The sequence below is a fragment of the Eucalyptus grandis genome, chromosome 6 (genome assembly GCF_016545825.1).
Source record: "Eucalyptus grandis isolate ANBG69807.140 chromosome 6, ASM1654582v1, whole genome shotgun sequence".
Lineage (NCBI taxonomy): Eukaryota > Viridiplantae > Streptophyta > Magnoliopsida > Myrtales > Myrtaceae > Eucalyptus > Eucalyptus grandis.
In genome coordinates this window covers 90,190-116,688 of record NC_052617.1, presented here as the reverse complement: position 1 = coordinate 116,688, position 26,499 = coordinate 90,190, and the positions used below count along the sequence as shown (strand labels likewise).

At 40.3% G+C, this 26,499-nt stretch overlaps 1 protein-coding gene across 1 annotated transcript; it reads left to right on the top strand.

Annotated features, from left to right (window-relative positions):
• Positions 1-20,985: 20,985 nt before the first annotated feature.
• LOC104451096 (cytochrome P450 82A3-like) lies at positions 20,986-21,936 on the top strand. The gene is made up of 2 exons (XM_039315659.1): positions 20,986-21,135; positions 21,460-21,936. Exons 1-2 carry the CDS (start codon positions 20,986-20,988, stop codon positions 21,934-21,936), a joined length of 627 nt encoding a protein of 208 aa, XP_039171593.1.
• The last annotated feature ends 4,563 nt before the right edge of the window (positions 21,937-26,499 follow it).

The following is a 26,499-nucleotide window of genomic DNA, read 5'->3' as shown; positions in this document are numbered from 1 at the left end:
GAGGTGAAATTGATGACTCTAGTTACCCAATAAAGAGATTTTCAATCTTAGAAAAAAGTATACCGGAAAATCATTTTCCGATTGGGTGACTTTTCTTAAAAATCAGATCTCAAGGGCTTCCTATGGTATGCTAAATGGTTCCATGTTAGCGTGGCTCGTTTCTCTCACAAGACAGATAATCCAATTCCACTGATGGGAATTACTGGTGCAACATCTTACTATCCTTATAGAGTGGCCCGCCAGTATCGAGTGCTTCAAGATATCCCACCTCCTCTCCGAGTGGATCTGTTTCAAGCCCGCTTCGTGCACAAGGATCACAAATACCTCGATGAGATCGAGCATCTTGAAAATGCATGGAAGGAATGCCATCCGGAAAAGATAGTGGTGCCTAGAAGATTGAAAGGAAATGAGAAGATTTTTCATGCCTCGGATTATTATATCCATCATCACGAGATCCCTCAAGCTCTACTTCCCGTGATACCTGAAGTGACCATGAAGCCCACTCGTAAAGCACAAATTGAAAATCTTGAAGAAACGGTGGGAAGGAAAGAAGCTCGTATTTCGAGTTGGTTCGACAGAACAAGAAGCTTCAAAGACTGTGATCTCCCAATTGTATATAGAAAAGAGTCGCTAGATTTAAGAGTTTAATTCGAGCTTTATGATGTTATTTCAATTTCTTAGATTGATGTTTTAGGAATTTAATTTCCTAGGGAGTTATGTTAGCATTTTAAGTTGATGTCTTTGGAATTTGATTTCACTTAATAAAATAAGCGATTGACCGTTGTCATGGACCAATCTCATTTGTTATGATACTTACTGTATTATTTTTACATTGACAGGTGACAACACGGCTAACCCAAGATCACCAATCCGTACTCGTTCCAGAGCAACAATGGTTGATAACACCGAACAAACACGTGTTGCTGAACAAACTCGCATCGTTGCCCTCGAATCGGAGATGAAGCAAGTCCTAAATGTTCTTGAGCAGCTCTCCAAGCAGATCGACTCTCTCCAGGCAAACACTGCCCCACTAGCTCCGCAAGTTGAAGTGGTGTTACCACAACATGCTCCTGCGACTGATCCGAAAGATAAAGGCAAGAATACGTTCGCAATTGGGACATCAACCTTTGATGGTGCTTCCAAGGAGAAAGTTACTGACGTGCCTCAAATTGTTGTTGATGAGGAGGTACAAGTGATACACCCGGCTGTACCGAAGACAGAACAAGAAAAACGCATGGCAAAAATTGAAGAGAAACTCAAACAGTTGTAGGGTTCGTTTATCCAAGGCCCAACTGATTTGTCCCACTATGCAAAAGTCAAAATGCCGAAAAAGTTCAAAATGCCGGACTTTGAAAAGTATGATGGCACTTCTTGCCCGAAGATCCATTTGCGCACGTATGTGGTCAAGATGACCCAATATGTTGATAACATCCCCTTGATGATTCAACAATTTCAAGCAAGCTTGACAGGACCGCGCCGCAGTGGTACATCATGAAGAAGATTAAACTGGAGACTTGGGAAGATTTGACTGATGCCTTCTTCAAGCAATATAAGTATAATATTGACGTCACTCCATCTCGAGAAGATTTACTTCGCACTGAGAAGAAGAGGACGGAATCTTTCAAGGCATATGTCACGAGATGGAGGACCGTAGTTGCTCAGATTACTCCAGAGCCGACAGAAAAAGAGTTGATGGATTTGTTCATGAAGACACTCTCGACTGAATATCGAAATCGGATGTTAGGATCGACTGCTGAGTCGTTCAATCAGCTAATCCCTGTTGGCGAGCGAATTGAAGTAGCATTACGCGATGGATGGGCATCTGATCAAACCAGCTCGTACAGGAGAGTCTCAGTCAAGAAGGATAAGGAGCCTGTAGCGGAAGTTAATGCAGCATATGTTCAACCCCCTCGCCCTGTCTTGAACACTCATCAGGGAGGAGCACGACCATTCTTCGGCCAGCAAAAGAACTCTTTCAGGCGTCAATTTATGCCTCTTCCTAAACCATTGTCAAAGATCTTGCCAACCCTTCAGAAGAAAGGATTACTCGCTAAAGAGCTTAAGCGACCTAATCCCGAGCGATTCCCCAACTATCATCCGTCCAAGACATGTGCTTATCATATGGGGGAGGTAGGGCATTCGTTGACGATTGCTATACGCTGCAACACAAAGTCCAAAATCTTTTGGATGCCAAGGTGGTCTCATTCCGAGATGCACGGCCGAACATCGAGAATAACCCACTCCCGACCACCCGGAAAGTTTTGTGAATACCATTTTCGGTTTTGATACTGAGCCCACCATGTTTTAGATGATGGATGAGGAAGCAAAAGTGATGGACACCCTGGGGCAACCAAGTGGCAAATTCGATTACTATGTAAAGTATTCGGCTCCTCCCAGCTCCTATTTCGACCCACGGGATATCATCCCAGATGGATGGGGTGGCATAGATGATCCCGCACCTCCAAAGATTGAGAGCTCTGATGACGCATTCGAAGGAATGACTGAATTGTTTGCCATCGATAAAGCTCGAGAGTAGGAAAATTTTAATTATTTGCACACTCCTCTGCGTAGGAGTCTTTATTGCTTTCCATATTTGCATATTTGCATTTTCAATTATAGGATTTCCTTATTTCAATAATGTAATTTGCTTTTCATCCAATAAAATGCATGGAGATTTTTCATGTTTTAAGGGCATGTTGAAGTATACCAAACTAGCCCTGTGATGAAATCCTACCAAAAAGAAAACGGCAAGGAGCTAATTCTGAAGGCTGGGCTTCTTCATGTTCCCTTGAAAAAAAATTTCAAAATAAAATTTTTTTCCAGCATGCATCTAATTTACCCTGTTTGTTTCTTTTAATTATTTGCTTTATGTTTCAGGTGCAGCCCTGCGCACATTTAAGGAACCTCTATGAGCTCCCTTGCAAAGAGGGGCAAGACACAGACACTTAACAGCTTTGACTTTATGATTTAGCATTGCCTTTTTTTATCATTTCAGAATGTTTTCACATGATATTGAACAATCCATCAATTCCACTTGAAATTTATCAAAATGGATAATTCAGTGAAGGATGTTGAGTTACTTGAACATGCTAAATGATGCTAAATGAGGCGTGAAAGGCAAGCTTTATCCCATACACAGTCCCTTGTTTATACATTGTGAGGTGAGTATGAAAACGTCTTGTACTTCAAGGTGAAGAGTTTTCTTGCGAAAAGTACGACAACTAAAATGACAAGGGGCAGTTCATTTCTCTATCAATGAACCCTTGTTTAACCCCTCTTTGAGCCCAAATACTTGAAGAATTTCTTTCATACTACCCCTGTCAAGAACCACCCCACATCGGGGCAAATGGAGGTAAGTTGACATTGAAGGAGAAGGAAAATGAGTTGAAATTTTCTTGCTTTCACTTGAATCAATCTTCAAGTTGTGCTATTACATTGAATTCATGTGATAATTTAAGTGCCTTAGGATGACGAAGAGCAGTTCTTTCTTTATCCTACACACTTATATCATTTGCATAGCCCACTTGAGCCTATGAATTCATTTCATGTCAAACCCAGTTGGTGATCATTCCCCACACTGGGGCAAGATGAAAGACAATCATTCGAATAGCATAGTCTAAAATGCTGATGAAAGAAAACTGTGTGAGTCCAGAGAAAATAAATGCAAAAAAATAAGGGGCAAGAAAAAGTAGTGTGCCTGGTAAAAGCAAGGCCAATGCCCGTGAAAAGAAGAGAGAAATGATTGATGAATTGGGGGGCATGAAAAAAGAGCAGTGTGCCTGATTGATGCCTATCATCAAAGAAAATGATTTTAAAAGAAAAAAAAATGTTGAGAAAAGATCTCTAGTTGAATAGTCATTGGCATCGGTGATAAACTCTTGAGCTAATAAAGAAATTTGTCAAGAAGACAATCCGTGGCGAAGAAAATTGGTGGTAATGTCAAGATGATCACCAACTCTTACCCATTACACACATCTTTGAGCCTAACGATCCTTTCGTTTCTCAAACCCAAGAGCCAAGCCTATGTTACGTCCCTTACAAAGTCTCTTCAGATTAGGGCACTTGAATTAACATAGGAATTCATATGTTTTAAGCATTGCTCGAAGAAGTGCGAGCAAGATTATTTCTTTCTCATTTTGCAGGGTTCTTGACTTGTAAACCCGGAGATGATTACAGAATTGTTCTTTCAATAGCCTTGACTCAAAGAGTCTCTTTTGCTAAGCCATTGACCAAGCCCACATTACAGTACTTGTTAAAGACCTCTCAGATTGGTAAGGTCGTGCGATTGCAAGAAAATTCAAACTCTTGTCGACAAGATGATGATAAGATTGAGTGATATATTCCCGCATCAATGGTCGGGACAAATAACCCCTCCTAAATGAGAGCGAGTGAAAAAGCCTTTTCACACCAAAAGCGTCTCATTTAGCATGTTCAAGAGATTCACACTATAACTGAAAATTGTCATTGTGATAATTTTTCCAGTAGAAGCTTGATAAAGCCATCATTGAATTTTTCCTCAAAGACTAAAAAATTGTCTTTGAAACCCTGAGTTTGTTCAATCATCTTGGTGCTTGATGAGAATTCCAAGTACCCATTTATAAAATGTTTTCAAATGTCTAGTTTGAGTTCCAGATGTTTGAACTTGTAAACGCTTGATGTGACTTCCAAGTGTTTGTCTTTTCAAACATCTAATGTGATTTCCAGATGTTTGGTAAAATATTTTCAAATGTCTAGTGTGAACTCGAGATATTTGAACCTTTAAATGCTTGATGTGACTTCCAAGTATTTGTCTTTTCGAGCGTCTGATGTGATTTCCAGATGTTTTGAATTTTTAAGTACTTGATGCAATTTCCAGGTGCTTGGGATTTGATGAGAGTCCCAAATCCCCCAAAGATTTTTCTTTAGATTCAGTTTGATTTAGGCGACCGTAGAATGGTATGGGTCCTAAAACAACATTTATTGCTCTAACAGGCTACCGTAGAATGGTATGGGTCCTGGAAAAGCAGTTTCCCCATTCAGGCGACCGTAGAATGGTACGGGTCCTGAAAAATCAATTCTCCGTCAAGGCGACCGTAGAGTGGTACGGGTACTCGACAACCCCTATTCCCTATTTTAGGCGACCGTAGAATGGTACGGGTCCTAAAAAGTGAATCCCGTTTAGGCAACCGTAGAATGGTACGGGTCCTAGACAAAACCTATTTCCCTATTCAGGCAATCGTAGAATGGTACGGGTCCTGAAAGGTAAATCCCTGTTTAGGCGACCGTAGAATGGTACGAGTCCTAGACACAACCAAACACTGTCATACTGGGCGACCGTAGAATGGTACGGGTCCTGGGAAGACAGTTTCTTTGTAAAGTTATGTTACTATTTTAGGCGACCGTAGAATGGTACGGGTCCTGAACATGTAACACCCACTGCCTAGAACTACTCTATCCTTCTTGAAGGTAGGTTATTCAGTGCTTGGGATATGATGAGAGTTCCGGATCTCTAAAGACTTTGAGCCTTTCAATTATCTCGAAGAGATTTCCAGATGTTTGTCGGTCTTATAGGAATCATTTCACACCTAATAATACTTTTCTGAATCTCCGATAAGTATGACAGTACGTGTTCTTCTTTGCATTTGCATTTCATTAAGCATTGAGACATAGAAATATATGCTCGATAAAATCATTGCATTTACATTGCATTATTGCATGACCTTGCATTTCAAAAGAATTAAATTTATTTGAAAAAGAGGTCATTAACATTTGCATATGCATTTCATATTCATTTTGCATTCATTTTGCATTCATTTTGCATTTGCATTTCATTGAGCATAGACACATTGAGATCTACATTCTTGACCAAATCATTTCATTATTGCATGACATTGCATTTCAAAAAGAATTAAATTTATTTGAAAAAGAGGTCATTAACATTTGCATATACATCCCATATTCATTTTGCATTCATTAAGCATAGGCACATTGAAATATATGTTCTTGACCAAATCATTGCATTTACATGGCATTCTTTATTGCATGACATTGCATTTATTTGAGTCCATTTCTTTTATAAAAAAAAAGGGGTCATTACAATTAGCATTTGCATATTCATTTTGCATGATTTAAATTTAGGTGTCATTTATCTTTGAAGGAAATCTCTACGAGCTTCTCTTCAAAGAGGGGCAGCTGTTGACACCTAATTTAGATTAATTTTTAGAAAATAAAAGATTAGAAGGAAATTTTGAAAAGAAATTTTGAATTCAAAATAATTCAACAATGGATTTTGGAGCCATTTCTTTGTTGGAGAAGTTGAGCGAAAATCTCCACCGGCGAGAGGTTGAGCAAAAATCTCTACCGGCGAAACAAACTCGAATTTTCGCCTTATAAATAGAGGGGTTCTTCTTCACCTTTCGGGAGCGGAGGTTACTTTTCGTCAAAAATTGAAAAGTAAAGAAAATAAAAAAAGAGGAGAAAGAGAGAGTACGAAAGCAGAGGAGAGTGTGCGGCTGCAGAGGGAAAAAGTGAAAAGGAAAGGAAAAAGCCAAAGTAGAGGGGAAGAAGTGATGGGACATTTACTGTTCATATTCTTCCCCACATTTGCTGCCCAATCGCGAGTTTCTCTTCACCCGCCGCTGCGCCGCATCGCCGTCTCCACCAGCCATCGTCGCGCCGACTCACGACGACCCAAGCGCCGACGCCCGCCGACACCACCGCGCTTCGCAACTCGTGACACCGCTGATTCCGAACCGACCCACACCTCCGTGCTGTTGCTGCGTCTCGCGACCACCCGGTGCTCGACGCCCGACGACCGCACCTCCGCACCAGCGAGCTCGCCCCGACGCCCGCTGCAACGACCACCGCCGCAAGTCTCCTCCCGTGACGCCAGCCTGCAGCGCCGACGTCCTCCCCGCTTCCGTCCGCCGCCGGTGATAGCTCCGCCATTGCGCCCCATCCCGAGCCACCATCGCCGCGACGACCCGACGCTGCGCCCTCCTCCGAACCGACGCCCGTGACTCCGCCGTGATATGCACTCCATCACCCCTCCAGACGCCGATCAAGCCGCCGGACTCCGCCACCAACGCCAGAGAAGCCGGGTCCCGCTTGCCCTTGCCGCCGCCCCGTTCCGCCGGTCCGCCTTCGCCGGAGTTCTCGGTGACCAGCCGCACGAGCCGCCGAGCTTTTCTTTTAGAAGCAAAGGAAAAAGAAAAAGAAAAAACAAAAGAAAAAGAGAAAAGCAAATTAGGTAGTTTGTTTTTTTCTTTATTTTATTATTTATTCATTTTAAATTTTGTTATTATTGTTTAAGTTAGAATATGATTTGTCAATATTAATATCTGTGCATTTTGTAGGCATTATACGTAAGGATTTTGTCCGAACTTATTGTAATTATTAATTTGATCCGAGAGACATCGGATCAATTTTTTAATTATATTAAGTTTCAGGCTTTTTGACGGTATTTTGGTTGTTAAATCAATGTAATTATTAATTTGATCCGTAAGATTTCGGATTAGATTTTTAATTATTTTGAACTCTTTGTCGTGATAATTAGGTTTAAAATAATCATTAATTTGATCTGTGAGACAACGGGTCATTTTTTCGGTTATTTTAATCATTTATTTATTGAATATCTTGATTGTTTAGATTTAATGTTTAGTCGATAATTACTTGTTTTGGAAAAGCACTAAAATACTAAAAAAAATCAAAAATCAAAATCTTGCATCAAAGCATGTAGGTTTAATAAATCAGACATGTAGGATTAGGTTTATGAAATTTTCATCGTCTAGTAATTATTGTTAAGTTCACTTAGTTAGAAATTGCTCGTCATTAGAATTAGGTCATTTAATTAATTTAGATTGCATATTTAATCGTTGCATTTCTTTAATTTTGAATTTCATGGAAAATACAAAAAAAAAAAAAAAAAAAGAATAAATTCATTTCATGCTTTAGGATAGATTGCATGCTTATTCATGTTATATATTTTAGGTCATATCGCCACGTCATATCATTTCCTTGGTTAGATAATAGGTTAATTCATAATTAATTTCATTTCATATCATCATTATTTAGCATAGGTTGCATATATGCATTAAAAAATGAATCATCATAAAAATCATAAAAGAACATGCATATAGAATTACCACGTCATACATCTCATATCATACAAAGCATATGCATATTTATGGTTATATAAATTAGATTGCATATATATAGTGATAAGTTTAAGTCATACCATATGAATTGTATCTCACATGTCATTAAAATAAATCAATGCATATTAAATTTAGATTAAGATTGCCTATAATTAACAATTTTTATAAAAAAGAAAAAAAGAAAAATTAGGTGTCTTGTTATTTAGAAATCATGTTTAGGGCATGCATTTTTATTAGCATTTTTATTGAATGTTATTTTATTGATTGTGCACCCGCATGACCACCATTTGCATGTTAGTAGTTTAGGTTAAAATTAATTAACATTGTCTGCTAAATATTTTTGAAATTAAAATAAAAGGTACCGAAAGGGCGTTAGACTAATCTAGCGTAATCATGTCCCCCGAACTTATTGAATCTCTGGTTCGTAAAAATAAAGTATTCTCTCATACTTTATTTGGGTTTCTAATCAACCCTAATTGATTAGTGGCGGCTCCAAATTGAATAGAATTGCATGTTTAAATGAATTAATTTCTATCAAGTCGCGATTGGTAGGACTTGGGAGGGTTCGTGCCAAGTTTTCGGACTTAGTAATCCATTAACCTAAACTTTAGGATAGCTCTGAAAATTTTAGGTCGCGACATCCATTAACCCGATTATTTAAAATAGAAAATCAATTAATTAATGTAAGCCCATATTATAGGAAATTTCCACCATTCTCCCACTTGGGCCACATTAATTAACTTATTTTATTTTGAAAAAGATTTTATATTGAAAATGACACTATCGGGTTAATAACTAAAATTTTGTTTTATGTGGCCACAACTTTTAAAATAATATTCCAATAATGGCATCTCAATACCAATCCAATTCGATATAACCTCAATATAGGACTATGGAGATCAATGTGTTAAGAAAATACCACAACACAAGACCTTCCATAATCACATATAATAAGTATTATATTTTCATGGATCATGGGCCTAGTAGTGTAGTAAGAAATAGTGCCAACATGTGATCAAGATATACACTATTTCTTATCGGTCCTCAATGCAATTTCTTAACGACATGAAATTACATTATCGCAATTTCTAAACAACATGAAACTGCCTCAGTGCGATTTCTAAACAACATGAAATTGCACAATTATGTCACAATCCAACATGAGATCTCATAATTAGTGACATCAAGTCATCTTTAAACTAAAATTTGTTTAAAGATATTGTTTTTTTTTTTTTTTGGTAAAGGTAAGATATATATTAAGAAAAGCCAAATGTACAAAAGATCTCGTCACCAGTAACTTGCACTCCAAATGTAGTACCAAAAGAAGTGGAAGGGTGACGAGATGCAAAAGCCGCAGAGGCGGCACAACAACAACAACAACAAGGCTAGCTCGACCAGCTATCAAGCAGAGACAAAAAACAAAGAGGAGGCCATCGTCTGATCTAGGACCTAAGGGTCCCCATTGAAAATAATCGGGTCTAGACTCCAACTTCTCTGCAGCCTTCTGTTTCTGAAATTGTCTTCGACGTTCCTGAAGGTGATAGCCTTGTCGCGAACCACTTTAAAGATGTGGTTTTTAATGGCTGGAATAGAGAGAGGCTGGTCTCTAAAGATGATAGCATTCCTATTTTTCCAAATGATATGACACAACACGCCAAATGAAAAACGGGCTATGCACTTATAGAAATCTTTCCCCATCAAATAGGTAGTTGCCCACTTGAAATTCTCCCCCCAACCTCTGTTGCGCTAGGGTAAATTGCATCTGGACGCCCAAAAGAAGGCAACGCTAGCCGTGACACAGCAGTCAAAAAATAAGTGGTCAAGAGAGTCAGGCACATTCTTGCAAAATGCACAGGTAGCATTTCCAATAATACCATAGGCCAAAAGGAGGTCCCGGGTTGGAAGCCTACGTCCGGCCATGAGCCAAAGATTAAGTTGATATCGAGGCACTATGGCGTTGTCCCATACAAAGGAGTACAAAGTGGACCCGCGTCCTCTTCTTCTTCCCGATGAAGTTCCACGCTGATGCCATAGTGAATTGGCCTGAAGAGCTTCCTCGCCAACAGCAACGATCCGGGTCATTCGTCAGGGTTGGAAGAGGTTGCCCCCACGATTGAAGCACCAATCTAAGAGCTTGGCCAGCATCTGAGAAGAGGTCAGCAACACAAGCTTGTCTAGAGAGCCCTGAACTATAGATAAGAGAGTCTGAAAAGAACAGGTTCAAGGGCCCTCTAGGATGCCGTTGTCAAACCACGAGAGGTTGTTTGGCCATCGCCAATTTTCCAGACGAAGGCCATCCTGAAATTCCTTCTTAGGGTCAACAAGCTCTTCCAGGCCCAGGAGCCAGAAGTTGGCTTCCTAGCAACCCAAAAATTCTTGTTTTAAAGATATTGTTTTATATTTCCATTTCTCAGTCAACAGGAGAAAGGATAACAATAGAATTAATAACAACAATCATTGAAAATAAATGCTTTAATAGACATCATAAAAGCATTATCAGTCTGCATATAACTATAATATCCAGAAATACAAATTATATAACTCCCACTAACAAAAGAAATCAAAAGATTCTAAAACACCCATATTCTTTACATGTTCTTTAAACAAAATGGGTCGTAAGCCTTTTGTTAGAGGATCATCCAACATGGACTCAGTTATGATATTTTCAATTACAACGTCTCCATTTTTGACCAAGTCCTTAATAGTATAATATTTGATCTCCATGTATTTGGACGCATTACTAATCTTGTCATGCTTGGAATAAAACACAGCTGCAATGTTGTCACAGTAGATCACCATAGGTCTAGCAATAGAGTCTACAACACGCAATTCTGAGATCAAATTTTTGAGCCAAACTGCTTGAACCGACACGCCGTAGCACGCTACAAACTCAGCATACATTGTAGAGTTCGTAATCAAGGTTTGCTTTGTGCTCTTCCAAGAAATAGCACCTCCAGCCATCATAAAAATATATCCAGAAGTTGATTTTCTATCATCTGAACAACTAGCAAAATCAGCATATGAATATCCAATCACTTTTAGGTCCTCAACTCTGCTATACACGAGCATGAAATCCTTTATTCGTTGTAGATATCTCATCACCTTCTTAGCTGCAACCCAATGTTCTTGACCTGGATTCGACAGATATCTTCCAAGAGTATTCACAACAAAAGCAATATCAGGTCTGGCACATACTTGTGCATACATAAGACTGCCAACTGCACTAGCATATGGAACATTTTTCATGACTTCCTTTTCAACATCATTCTTGGGGCATTGATCTATGCTCAATTTATCTCTTTTCACAACAGGAGCTTCACCTGACTTACAAGTCTGCATATTGAATCTTTTCAAAACACGATATATATAACTTTTCGAGATAACCCTTAACCTTCTTAGATCTGTCACGATGAATCTCAATGCCTAGAACAAAAGTGGCTTCCCAAGATCTTTCATATCAAACTTTGTAGATAGAAAATTTTTGGTGTCATTCAATAGATCAACATCATGCTAGCAAGTAAAATGTCATCTACATAAAGTACTAAGAAAATATATTTACTCCCACTTACTTTCATGTAGATGCATTGATCAAACTTATTTTCTTCAAAGCCAAATGATCTCACAACTTTGTGAAATTTTAAGTACCACTGACGTGATGCTTGTTTGAGACCATATATGGACCTTTGAAGTTTGCATACCATATGCTCCTTTCCGGCTTCTTTAAACCCTTCAGGTTGCTACATATATACTTCTTCATCCAGATCTCCATTTAGAAAAGCTGTCTTAACATCCATTTGATGAAACTCTAAATCAAAATGAGCCACCAAAGCCATGATTATCTGAAAAGAGTCTTTAGTAGATACTGGGGAAAAGACTTCATTATAATCAATACCTTCTCTCTGTGTGTACCCTTTTGCGACTAACCTTGCCTTGAATCTCTCTATGTTGCCTTTATTGTCTTTCTTAGTTTTGAATACCCATTTGCAGCCGATTGGTTTATGCCCATCAGGTAAATCAACTAGTTTCCACACTTGATTAGTTGACATGGACATCATCTCATCATTCATCGCTCCTAACCATTTATCTGCCTAATCACTATTAAGAGCTTCTTTGAAGGTCGTCGGATCAACTACTCTTCCAATGTCAAAATTAGCTTCTCCAAGATAAACATGATAATCATTTAAAAGTGTTGGTTTTCTTTGTCGTTGTGATCTTCGCATAGGCATTTCTTGTGACACCCCGAACCCTTCGTAGGTTGTCACCAGCGCCGATGTTACACATCATTACCTTTCTTTCTTTCGAAGAAGTGTCCTAATTCGCAGACACATTTTTTTTTTTTTAAACAATCGGTCCCAACGCGACTCATTAGCGGAAGCAAATTAAAATATCATCGTCTCTCCCCCTACCAACCATGATACAAATACACACCACTAAACATCAGGATTTTTATAAACATGCCACGACACTTCGCTTACATACATATATAACAAGATGGGATTCCCTTCGGGTCGGTACAACAAAAGGAAAGGTTAGGACTCAGCCACGTCCAGCCTAAAACCTCAAAAAGAAACCCTCGACCCTCGACTCTCAACATCATATGAGCACAAAACCCCCCATCGAAAGCGTCAGCTATCTACATCAAAAAGATCTGGCCCCTACTCATCGCGCGCGCGGGTCTCACACCCAACCCGGTGCATCAGGCGGTGGCGGCGGCAACATCCCTCGCATCGCTCCGTCCCGACGAACGTGCACGTAAATGAACTCCCGAATGACAGGCCCCCAGCAGCCTATGTCATACATCACTAGACAACGTACTCGAATAAAAGTCAGTCCGGGAACAGAGGGACAATCTATCTTAGCACACTCGACCTCTACATCGGATGGTAGACCATAAAACACACCACGCGTGATGGCAGGAAGCGGCATACTGCTAATCTGAAATGTTATTCCCTAAAAGGGGTGAGTACAACCACTCAGCAGATAGACAGTGAACCAATAACAACTCAACATCATGCATATCATCATACATTGCAGGCATTCCTTACCTTACCGCCATGCGCATACTATCATGCATCATCATATCAATTCATAACACATTCATGTATATCATCATCATCATACATGTCATCATCATCATTATCATCACCATGCATATCATCATGCATATCATATCATGGAAGATCATCATATCACATCACATATCATCATCATCATCATCATCATACATGTCATCATCATCATTATCATCAACATGCATATCATCATGCATATCATATCATGAGTGATCATCATATCACATCACATGTCATCATCATCATCATCATGCATATCATATCATGGGTGATCATCATATCACATCACATATCATCATGCATATCATATCATGCATATCATATCATGGGTGATCATCATATAACATCACATATCATCATCATGCATATCATCATGCATATCATATCATGGGTGATCATCATATCGCATCACATATCATCATCATCATCATCATCATGCATATCATCATGCATATCATATCATGGGTGATCGTCATATCACATCACATATCATCATCATCATCATCATCATCATCATCATGCATATCATCATGCATATCATATCATGGGTGATCGTCATATCACATCACATATCATCATCATCATCATCATCATCATGCATATCATCATGCATATCATATCATGGGTTCATTTTTCATCTTTTATCTTTAAGTTTGATCACCACATCACCCATTCCTCATATCATCAATTTTATCATCCCTTCGGGCGAAGACCTCCGACAGGGTTCCCAGCATTCCGGCCATCCCATGGCCACCGGGCTTCCGGCCCCCCACATTCTGGGCATCTCGCATCTCAACTAGCATCACGAGGCATTCCCTTCGGGCATAAACCTCCGACAGGGCTTTCGGCCTTTACCCTTCTAGCCAGGCATTTCGCACCCCGATCCTGGCATCGCGAGGCATTCCTTTCGGGCAAAGACCTCCGACAAGGCTTCCGGCCCCCCACATTCCGGGCATCCTGAATCTCTGTGGAATTCCGGCAATGCATCTCTGTACATTTCGGCCTCATCCTCCACCACAACCACTTACTCACTTATCATTATCCACATTTATCATTGCTTTGATCTCATTTAACATGGCATATGATTCACACATGCATCACAATTCATGGTCATACATACACCAATGTCTTATCATACATGCAACAATGCATAATTATTTACTAATAAATTCAATGGAATTTATGGCCAATAAAATAATCCCTTTTTATTTTATTATTATTATTTTATTATTATTATTATTTAATTTTATTATTATATTTATTTATTTTCATAAATAAGTATTAAATTCAATATCTATGATTTTCCCAAAATAATAATATTCAAACAATCATTAAACAAACCCATAGGATGAAAAATTTCATGCAAAATTCATGGCCAAATTGAATTTCACAATTTCCACAAAATAGCACATGATATTCGGATAATAACCAGAATGCACAGTTTCCAAATAAATTCGATTAAAATACTCATACGGCCTCCAAAAATTACGAAATTTTACAGGGTGATAGCCAAGACATTTTCGTGTAACTTCCATGAAGAACTCCAAGCAATATTCCTTATAGATTATTTTGTACAACCTCACGAAGCTTCTGGAATCCTTACCGCATCGTCCAGAATACACATCTCCGAAATATTAAGGTTTAACCTACCTAATCTCTTTCGTTTCCTCTGAAATTTTAATATGTTATGTATCAAGGTTTCCTTTACAAGTTTCGTGAAGAGATATAGGTCAAATAACCAGATTACGGTCACCATTTAAGTCCATGAAGTCTCGGGTGTCTCGGAATACATCACCAGAACCATCTTCTTCAAGATCTAGTCGATTCACTAGGCTATACTTGTTCATTTCACTTCAAATTTGATTATGTTGTAGTTTAAGGTGTTATCTACAACTTTCATGAAGACATCGAAGTCAAATATTCAACTAAAATCAACATGCAATCAATAATCCAACAAGAGGTCAGTGAAAACTTCACAGATCTGGGGTCTCCGTAGAATAGGACTTTGACCCCTCATATCTCCATAATTTTCCACAAAATTTCAGTATGTTATAGTAAAAGATGTTATCTACAACTTCCATGAAGACATCGAAGCCAAAATGGGACTCCAAACACACATGAAAGCTCAAACAAGTTACTGACTCCCACAACCCGAGCAAGAACAGTCACCCGACTTGAGAACAAACCAACCTTACCTCGGTTTTTCTCACTAAAAACATCCAAAATCGAACATGCAAACCATATACAAACATGCAAGAGAAGTTATAGGACTCCACTTGCCTCTAGGATGGACGGTCGATGGCGTACGGCGGCGTACACGGCGAACGGACGGCGGCACATGGCGGCTCCTCCTCGGCTCCGCCTCCTCTCCCTCTTGGTCTCTCCCTCTCTCTCGCGATTTCTCTCTCTCTCACCCTCTCTCTCGGCCGAATGAAGCAAAAACCGGTCACTCTCCTTTCTCTCTCTCTCTTTATATCCCCAAATCTCCATCATTGCTAATGATTACATGCCACTTAAATGGACCAATGCATGGCCTTCTTTGTGCCACTTGTCTTGATCCATGCATGGGCCGGCCACCTCTCCCTTTGGGCCCTTAATGGGCCGGTCGAACTCCCTCTTGGGCCGACTAGCTTGGCCCATCAAGCTTAGGCCAAATGGGTCTAAGGCCCATTCGAATTTTGACCCCCTTTTCCTCTTTTTTTTTTTTTTTGAATTCCTTTCTATAATTATTTCAAAATTCAAATTCTATCTTGGCCAAAGTCTTGGGGCATTTTATTTATTGAAATTTAATTTTTAAATCACATGGCCAAGCATAAATTATTAATCTATCGAATTTGAATTTGCACAACCATAAGCACAAATCATCCAATCAAAAGACTAATGGCTAAAACATAAGCCATGGAAATTCTATCACCTAATTAAAGACTTTAACACACCTTATGGCTTGGCTTTGAATTTTTGGGATGCCACATTTCTGGAGCCGCATCATTCATCTGGGGAATTTCATTTGTAATGGGAGGATCTACCATCATATTTTCGGTATTTGCTTCCGGTTGAATTTCCAATCTGTTGGGATCTCGCATAGAATCATCATGCAAGATGGGCAATGTAATAGAGACCGTTTTATTTGGTTCTTCCATTTCGAAAGATTGAGAAGAACTCTTTTCAGCAACATCTAATTCTAGGAATTTGGCAGTTTGAGATTCAACGATTCTAGTGCCGCGAGTAGAAGAATAAAATCTATACCCTTTAGAATGATCAGGATATCCAATAAAGTAACATCTAGTAGTCCTGGATTCGGTCTTCTTCTGAGAAGGATCATAAATTTTCACCTTTGCAGGACAACCCCAAACTCGAAAATGATTCAAGCTAGGTTTCCTCCCAGTCCACAATTCAAAAGGTGTTTTTGGCACCGATTTACTAGGTACACGATTCAATATATAAGTTGCCGTTTTAATCGCATCACCCCATAAGTATTCAGGTAAATTAGAACTGCCCATCATACTTTGTTTCATCTCCATGAGTATGCGATTTCGCCGTTCAGCTACACTATTTTGCTTAGGACTCCCAGGCATTGTATATTGAGCAACAATACCATAGTCTTGCAAATATTTTGCAAATGGTCCCTTTTGTTGTCCAGCCTTAGTATATCGCCTATAATACTCACCACCGCGATCAGATCTGACAATCTTGATAATTTTTCCTAATTGTTTCTCAACTTCAGTATGAAACACTTTAAACATGTCAAGAGCATTGGTCTTTTCCTTAATTAGATAAAGATAACAATAACGGGAGAAATCATCAATGAACATGATAAAGTATATATTTCCACACAAGGTGGTTGAGTATTGCCCACTAATATTAGTATGAATTATCTTCAATAGACTTTGACTGCGAGTATCACATTTCTTCTTTGTTTTAGTTAATTTTGCCCTCACACAATCAATACAAGTCTCAATATCATCTGAGTCAAGAGGAGGGAGAATATCAGCCACGACAAGTCGCTTTACTCGTTCTTTGGAGATATGCCCTAATCGCTTATGCCATACCATTGAAGATCTATCTTTGATTAAAGATTTCTTAGCAACAACATTCTCAACATTGAAAGAGCAATATGGTCTATCGGGAGATAAGGATAATCGATGTAATCCATCAGACAAAACACAATTCCCAATAATTCTGGAATCATAACTCAAATCCACTATTTTATTCGCAAAATGAAGACAATATCCAGTTTTGTCAAGCGAAGAAAGAGATACTAAGTTTCTCCTAAAATTAGGAACATAAAAGACATTGTTCAAGACAAGCTGAAAACCAGAATCTAAATTCAAAACAACTGTCCCTATGCGCTCCACATCAACTCCAAAAGATTGTTTCCAACTTTAAGCTTTGACTCCCTCAGACTTGGACTCCTTAGATTTGTGAGACCCTGTAAGGTAGTAGTCACATGAACAGTAGCACTAGAATCAAGCCACCAAGAATCCAAAGGAACATAAACCAAATTTGACTCAAAACAAACCAACAACTCACCTTGGTGACTTTCTTTTCTTGTTTTTAGCCAAGCTCGAAATTTGTAGCAATTGGCTCTCTTGTGACCCTGCTTCTTGCAGTGAAAACATTTTAAATCCTTATCTCCATTCCTCACATAGTTCTCATTTTTCCTAAAGCCTTGCCATTTCTTTGGGCCATGAGCATTTGACCCCTTAGGCTTCCATTTGCCTCTATATGAACTCAACTTGGCATTGGTAGTTAAGTGGGCAGACTCATACTTTTCCTTCTTTAATTTCTCTTCCTCAGTCATACACTTAGTAATCAAGGCATTAATACTCCATGTCTCATTTTGAGCATTATAAGCAGTCTTAATCTGGCTAAATTCAGCTGGCAAAACATTTAAGGCTTGATGCACAATATAATTTTCAGAAAGAACAATTTCATGGGCCTTAAGTTTGGACTGAATGTGGACCATCTTCAATATAAATTCTCTAACACCCATAGCAGCATCATACCTCATGTTTGTTAACTCACTCAGCAAGTTCCCAGCTTCAGCCTTATCTGAGACTCTATATCTTTCTCCCACTGCCTCAAGGAACTGTCTGGCATTCGTATCTTCCGGCAAACCACTAATCAAATGCTCAGCAATGGACCTCTTCATAGCTATGAGGCTAAGTCGATTAGATTTTTCCCATCTAGCATAATGGGCCTTTTGATCTACAGTACTTTGATCATTGGGCATGGCAGGTTCATCCTCACGTAGAGCCAAGTCCATATCAACGATGCCCAAAGCAAACTCTATATCTTGCTTCCATCTCTTGAAGTTCGATCCAGTTAACATTTCAACCGTGGCATTGTTGTTATTTACAGCAAAGGTAACTGTTTGACACACATAATGCAATAAGATCAATTATGGGCAATAAGCAACTCAACAAAAATAATTAGTACATCATAAACTCCCCTTTGGGCTGAGTGTATAATGCACAATTATTTTTCCCAGCATGAAATTTATAAAGCAACAACAGGAGAATTACATATAATTGTCAAGGATCCATCCCCTTTGGGCAGACAAATCCTTTAAATCATACATCTCCATAATATCAACATAGAGGGGAATTGCATATAATTTTCAAAACATTTATCCCCTTTGGGTAGATAAATATTTTTCAATTATACATCCCCATCTTTTAAATATGGGTATAAATTTCATTCTATTTTTCCAAATTAATATACACAATAACTCCATTTGAGCGAGTAATGGTATATATTAATCTTTTATCAATAGGGAACTCCAAAATTTATGCCCAAAATTCATCAAACAATATGAAGCACTTCACAACATGTGTTTCCAATGATCATATTGCATTTTTCAAAACAATAATTTTTGCCACAAAATATTTTTTTAATATTATATTATTATTATAATATTATTATGATATTATTTAAATATTTTGGACTCCCGTGGGCCCAAGACCCGCGAGCAGCCCGAATCAAAACACGGGGCCTGACGTGCGCGCGGCCCAAGCTGTTCTTTTCACTCTTTTAGGCCCATTATAAAATTTGTTCTTATTTTGGTTTTGGGCTCACGCCCATGAACCAAGAAAAGAAAGTTTCTGGGCGTGGGCCCAGACCAACTTTGAAACGCCCAGAACCTTAAACATAAAATAAAATTAAGGCAGGATGGGCTTACGCCCATCCACTGAGCCCGGCCCGGCTGGAGGTCTTCTTCAACCTCCAGCCGGGTCAAGAATTTGCAGCAAACCGGGTCGCACGACCCGGTTTCGACCCGAAGCTCCAAAATACAATAGAAACACTGATTTTTTTATATGAAATTTATCCATGGATATTGCATATAACATCAATATGATTGAATATAATGAATTAAACGAAGAAAAACCAACTAAATCTATCACAAGTAAGCTTCAAAGTTTCGGAACCAAGCCTCCCATGGCCGAAAATTAGGTTTTCTTAAATTTAAGCCCTAAAAACTCAATTTAATACAACAAAGGATACTAAAACAAATATATAACAATACCCATACAACGATTTGCATTGCACATCAATCAATTGCAAGTAATTCGAAAATTCTAAAACTTTTTTCATGCATAAACCCTAGAATTTCAAATCTAAAATTCTCTCTCAATTCTCAACGAAATTATGCAAATTATATATGGTTGGAAAGATCTCAACATGTAGAACAAAAGCTCTATGGTTACGGGATTAATCAAGCAAAAAAAATCTACACGAAAAAATAATGCCCATATTCGGCTCAAAGAGGAGGGTTTCGAATTTTTCCATAAAAAGAAAATTTGGGTTCTACAATCATATACGATTTGCTCTGATACCACATGTAGAATATTATTCTCATAAACAATTTATCGATTAAGAACAAACGGATCCATACATGATTGTAAAACACCAAGATCAATAAATTCAGCGGAATTAAAGCGTACCTATTTGAGCTATTGCTTTACTTCAAGAAAACTAGATCACTGTCACGTTTTGGGCTAGCCTATGCTTACGCCTTTTCGTCTTCGTCCTGTAAGCTAGAATCTCATCGATCTATTGGAATACCAGATCTTCCTCTCTGACCTATTTCGATATAGCAACTTTCAATGGGATTAAAGCAACTGATAGAAATAACCTACCCTTTTATAGGCTAAAGAGGGGACCTAGCAAACCCTAATCAACAGCGTGTCAACTGGGCCCTTTCCATTACGGGCTTTAGTGAAACACAATTGCCTACACTTTGCTGCTCAACTAGGCCCGTTAACAATAGATGCCAATATCCAATTCAATCAAATCACTTTAGGGTTTAATAAATATTGGAATATCCATTAACCCGATTATTTAAAATAGAAAATCAATTAATTAATGTAAGCCCATATTATAGGAAATTTTCTACACTAATGTCACTTGGGAGTGTTAAAGTATCTCAAAATGCTCGTCTACGTTTTATATGCTCTTGGTATGAATATGGTATTTGTTTATTTATAAACTTAAATTTTTGGGTTGACTAATAGATACGGCTGGGCACAAATTGATACTCACTTGCTCACAAAAACTACCACTCCCTGATCAGGAGGTGGATCGAGACGAAAGATGGCACGGACCATGCGCAGTTAGAGATGAAAAAGTGGTTCGGGGACTTGAGCCTCAACGTGATCCTACGAATGGTCGTAGGGAAGCGCTATCCATCAGCAGTGCGACGGCAGGCGACGAAGGGAAGGCGGGGCGGTGCCAAAAGGCAATGAAGGAGTTTGTTCCACCTGGCGGGGCTGTTCGTGATGGCGGACGCGGTCCCTTTTTTGGAGTGGCTTGACGTGGGAGGGCATCGGAAGGCCATGAAGAGGACGGCGAAGGAGGTGGACAGTATGATTCAGGAATGGTTGGAGGAGCATCGCCAGAAGAAAAAGGAGGAGGAATCATCGTCGGGGGTGTTAATGTCGAGCAGAACTTCATGGACGTTCTGCTTTCGGTCCGTGTTGAGTACTAAACCAGAGGATGTTGATGCTGATACGATAACAAAGCCACGACCATGGTATTAGATACGCATTTCTTACGCTACCTTTTCCTTGCCGCATCGGATTTACTTCATTTTTGAAGGCTTTAAACCCGAATATATGGATGCTGCACAATTTCACAAGCTTTCGGCGTGTTACACAATCAAGAAAAATAATCACGCAGAGAGACATATCTTATGTTCCCAACTTTAATATTAGCAATAATCTCGTAACTACATTTATTCATTGATGCTGCAGAGTATGATCGCAGGAGGCACGGACACGACCGCCATCACCCTAACATGGGCTCTCGCCTTGCTCCTGAACAACCCGCTCGCCATCAAGAGGACCCAAGCTGAGCAGGACGTCCACGTAGGAAGGCACAGGATGGTCAAGGAGTCCGACCTGATCAAGCTCGCCTACGTGCAGGCCATAGTCAAAGAGACCCTCCGCTTCCACCCGCCCGCCCTGCTCTCGGGCATGCGCGAGGTCACCCAGGACTGCACCATCGGAGGGTACCGCGTGCCTGCGGGCACGAGGCTGATCGTCAACCTGTGGAAGCTCCAGAGGGACTCGCGCGTCTGGGAGCGGCCTGATGAGTTTGAGCCCGAGCGGTTCTTGACCGGTGCGCATAAGGACGTGGACGTGAAGGGCCAGCACTTCGAGCTCATCCCATTCGGGCCGGCCGCCTGGCTTGTCCCGGGGCAAGCTTCGGGCTTCAAATGGCGCAACTGAGACTGGCCAGTTTATTGCATGGGTTTGATGTGAGGACCGATCAGGACAATGACGCTGTGGATATGACTGCTGTGGCTGGGCTGACCATCGACAAGGCCACTCCGCTTGAAGTCATGGTGAGGCCGCGCTTGTCTCCTTCTGCTTACGAGGAATTTGGATCTTCTGTAAATTAGGTCCTTCATTGACGACGAAGAAAGAATAATCCTAATGATATTAAGAGTTTCGTGTCAGTGTAATAAATGGGTAATGAGATCAAATATATCCAGAACGATACCTTTGTACTCCGAGAAAATATCTCGAGCAAACTAATTCCTATCTCTCTTGTCTTCTCTTCACCAGCCAAATAGAGTTGGGCCCTTCGGCTCGTTTGGTTCGGTTTTGGGGAAATGTCATTGGGAGAATGTATATACATTTGAGGTAAAAGGGTTTCCTGAAATGCTAGACTGTTTGGTAAACTATAACTGAAAAATACTTTAGGAAAATACAAGACTATTTGGTAAACATATATTTGAAAAACCCTTTAGTATGATCAAATTAAGTTTTTTAGTTTTAGTATGTTTAAAATTGTAAAAAAAAAAACAATGACTATATATAACCTTTAACATTTTCATGTTGAGAGTAATGTAAAAAATATATATTAGTAAATTTATTTAAAAATTATATTAAAAGAATTTGATTATAGATTAGATGCAAAGCTTAATTTTTAGCCTAAGGTTCCTTTAGGTTTGTTTTCAACTTTGAATATTTTTTTTTAATTATTGTATGTTGACACCTCAATTTTAATTAGTTTTATTAATTAAGTTTTTAATTTTGTCTTTTCGGATAAATAGATAATAAAAAGACAAAACAGCAACAAAAACCAAATAAAAACACCAAAAAAAAGCAAAAGCCCAGCCCATCTTTTTTTCTCTCCTTTTCTTCTCCCTCCGCGTGGCCCATATGGCCCATTTTCCTTCAACCTTGGCCCGGCCCCCTTTCTCTCTTCTTCTTCCTCCTATCTTCTTCTTCCTCAGTCACTTGCATCCCACGCGCGGTGGCCGGCGACGCGCGCAAGGATGGCCTACGGCCGAGGAGTGTAGGGCGACGTCGGCCGGAGGGGATAAGATCGCAGCGCCATTAATGCTGAGCGAAGCCATTTTGGAAAGCTCGATGGGACACCGGTTCAGCCGAGCGGAACCGGTGGGCAAGCCGGAGGCCGGCGACCGAGCCCCTCCGTCGACCGGAGTTCCTTCGCCTATAAATAGGTGGCCTCAAGCATCGTCGGAGGGCGTGGCGAGCTCGGAGATCCTTCACTGAGAGACATCGGGAAGGGTTGAAGGGCAAGCGCAGGAGAGAGCTCGAGTCGCGAGCTCAGCCCACCTTCCACCGAGAGACTTCGGGGAAGGCCGGCGGCGAGTGACTTCGAGAAGGTTAGATCCGGCCGGTGGAGGCTCGGATCTGGCCTGAGTGAGGAGGAATCAAGGCCGAGGAGGGTCCGGCCGAGTAGATCTGGTTTTTGCCACCGTTGTTACCGTCGGACGCCGTGCCGCAGCCGTTCGCCTCAGTCCCGATGCCGTTGCTTCGACAGCTTGTTGCCGTGCCCCACCTGCTAAGCCGTTGCCGTGATCGGTTCACCGACGCCGCGCCAGATCGGGAAACCGAGTTGCCCAGCCACCACCATCCGACGCCATCGCCACGAATGTAGTGTTACCGCCACCGCCGCCATTGTCGTCGCCATAGTTTCCCCCTCCGAAGTCCAACCTCGTCGCTACCGTCGTTGTCGCCGCCGCCGCGCCGCCGCCGCCCGCCGTCCCCGCTGTTGTGCCTCGGTGCCGCGATTCGGGAACCCTAGGGTTCCCGATTTTCCGGGTCGCGACCCGGGTTGACGGGTCGAACCCGGTCAGGAACCGGGTAGGGATTCCGCAAATTGCGGGCGCGGCGGAAGACCGGGTCGCGATTTGGGTCGGATCGGGGTAGGGTTCGCAGGGAGCCGGGTCGCGGAGCGGGTCGTGGACCCGGGTCGTCGGGCCGGGCCGGCGTCCCCAAACGCCCGCCACGGCGTTGTTTTAGTAAGTAAAAAAAATAATAAATAAAAAGAGATGAAAAATCCGAGTCGGGCCCGCGTTTGGGTCGCTGGCCCGGTCGGACCCAACCCGCGGATCTAACCCGGGTCGGTTTTATTTTGTTATTTTAATATAAAAATAATATTTTAATAAATAAAAATTAAAAAAATGTGTTAATTTCCAAAAAATCGAAAAATATTTAAAAATGTCGAAAAATGTTTTATTTTCTAAAAAATCGAGAAAAATCAAAAAATAATTTATTTTCCAAAATATTTTGAAAAATATTAAAAAATATTTTATTTTACGAAAAAAAAAAAAAAATTCCATATTTTCCAAAAAATGCCAAAAATCCAAAAAAATCCAAAATTTCATGAAAAAGCCAAAAATTCAGAAAAAGCCAAAAAGACTTGTATTTTTCCAAAAAATACCAAAAATACCAAAAAAATCCATTTTATGTCCAAAAATGAGAAAAATACCTAGAAAATGTTTTCCTCCCAAAAATGCATGGAAAATCCTCGAACATCCAAAAAACCTCAGGGTTTAAACAAGATTAGGTACCGAAAGGGCATTAGTGATTAACTAGTGTAATCAAGTCCCCGATCCTAATTTCTCTAGTTACGCAGGGGTGAGTATTTCTCCGGTACTTTACTTGGGTTTCTAATCAACCCACCCCAAATCGATTAGTGGCGACTCCATTTTAAAATTAATTTATAGGTTAAAAATTTAGATTATTAAGGTCGTGAATTGGTGGACTTGGGAGAGTCCGGGCATAATTAATTTCAGCCGAGCCATTAGCCTCCTTAGGCGCTCGTACCCGATTGCGGGCGCCAGAAAAAAAGAGGTCGCGATAGCTTGGCGACTCCGCTGGGGACCATTTTTGAGGACTTAGGTCATTTCATCTTTGTTTAAATGCTTTGCTGACTTTAGGTTTTTTTTCTTTTGTGCAGGGTAATAGCTTATAGTTTTTATTCTGTTAAAATAAAATGTTTTTGTGATTATAAACTGTTGTGCATGCTTTTCTTGTTTTAAACACTACACATGACACACACACAACCGGCCGCCGGACCTCGGCCGCCATAGGATTTCTAGGATGGTGTTAAGAAAGATACGACCTCGAACGCGAGACTGCGATGTAGAGGTTGCCTTTCTTTTCCCGAATTTCTTAGCCGAGATTAGGAGGGTATGCCGCTAACGCGAGACTCGCGACGGGCGGATATCCTTTTAATCTCACCAATCCTTCGAGTTAGAAATCGAGCCGCACATCCCATCTCGTATGTCTTTGTGCTTGCCATTTTATTTAAAAGCGAAGTGATTTCTTTACTTTTACTTAGTCTTTTCTGGCTCATGGCAAAATAGGGTCAGGTTGTGTATTTCCCTTCCTTATATGCGATGGGAAGATTTGATATCCAGTTCATTCCTACCCCAAAGAGAGAGCTTCTCGAGATGGTGGAAGCAGTTAGATCAACTCGGCCAAGAGTGCGTCAAATCAAGAATCGGTCATCTCCTCCCATTGCTCCAAATCAATATCCACTCGGGGTCATGCAAGCACTACCACATTTCGGTGCCCCGAAACATCCACCTTCATGTTCGGCAAATTTGAACCGACTCCGACTTTAGAAGAGTACAGTCTCGCCATAGGAATGCCCCCGGGAAGCGAGCTTGTCAAGCCAATCGGCATTGACCCCGTGGTTAGTCTATCACGGTTTCTAAAAATCATTCGGTAAGAGAAATTGTTCAAGCCAACAATAATGCTTTTCCGCTATCATCTTTAATCGAATGCTTTGAAAAAAAGTCAATGACCCAAAAAGCCAAGATCTTCCTCTTAGCATTCTTTGGTTTTATTATCTTTCCCCATCGAAAGAATGCTATAGATCCTTCAATCACATGGGTGATAAATCAAGTCATTTTGGAGCAGGATATGTGAATATGGTTTTAGCCGAAACGTTTTTATCCCTTAATCGTTTCAAGGACCAAAAAGAAAAAATCATGAGGGCCGCTCCAGAAATTTTACAAATGTGGTTCTTTTCCCATATCAAAGGATTTGGGCACCTCATGCAAATATTTGAAATTGACGAGTTTAAACATCCATTGCAAAAGTTTCAAATCTTGGAAAAATATTCTCCTAATGAAGAGTATTCTCGATGGATTAACTTGCTAAAAACCCGGTCCCCGAGACATTCCTATGGCGAGCTAAATGGTTCATTGCAGGAGAGGCGCGCTTTGCGCTTAATTATTACAACCCCATCCCGTTGCTGGGCCTCTCCGAGCTACCTCATATTATCCATATAGGGTGGCTCGTCGACAGGTCCTTCAAGAAGTCCTGCCACCACTCAAATCAGGATTGTTCCGAATCTTTTTCACCCGTACGGACTACAACTACTTGGAGGAGATCCGCATAATTCAGAACGCATGGAGTAGATGTCACACTGAAAAGATCGTCGTGCCGAGAAGGTTAAAGGAACAAGAAAAAGTTCATCATGCATCAACATTCTACATCCTCAACCATATAATTCCCAAGGAA

What these genes read in the sequence shown, in the direction of transcription:
- LOC104451096 (XM_039315659.1), top strand. Translation starts at nt 20,986, where the DNA reads ATGGCGGACGCGGTCCCTTTTTTGGAGTGGCTTGACGTGGGAGGGCAT. An exon ending in AGGAGGAATCATCGTCGGGG is followed by an intron (nt 21,136 to 21,459) that starts GTGTTAATGTCG and finishes TTGATGCTGCAG; the next exon opens with AGTATGATCGCAGGAGGCAC.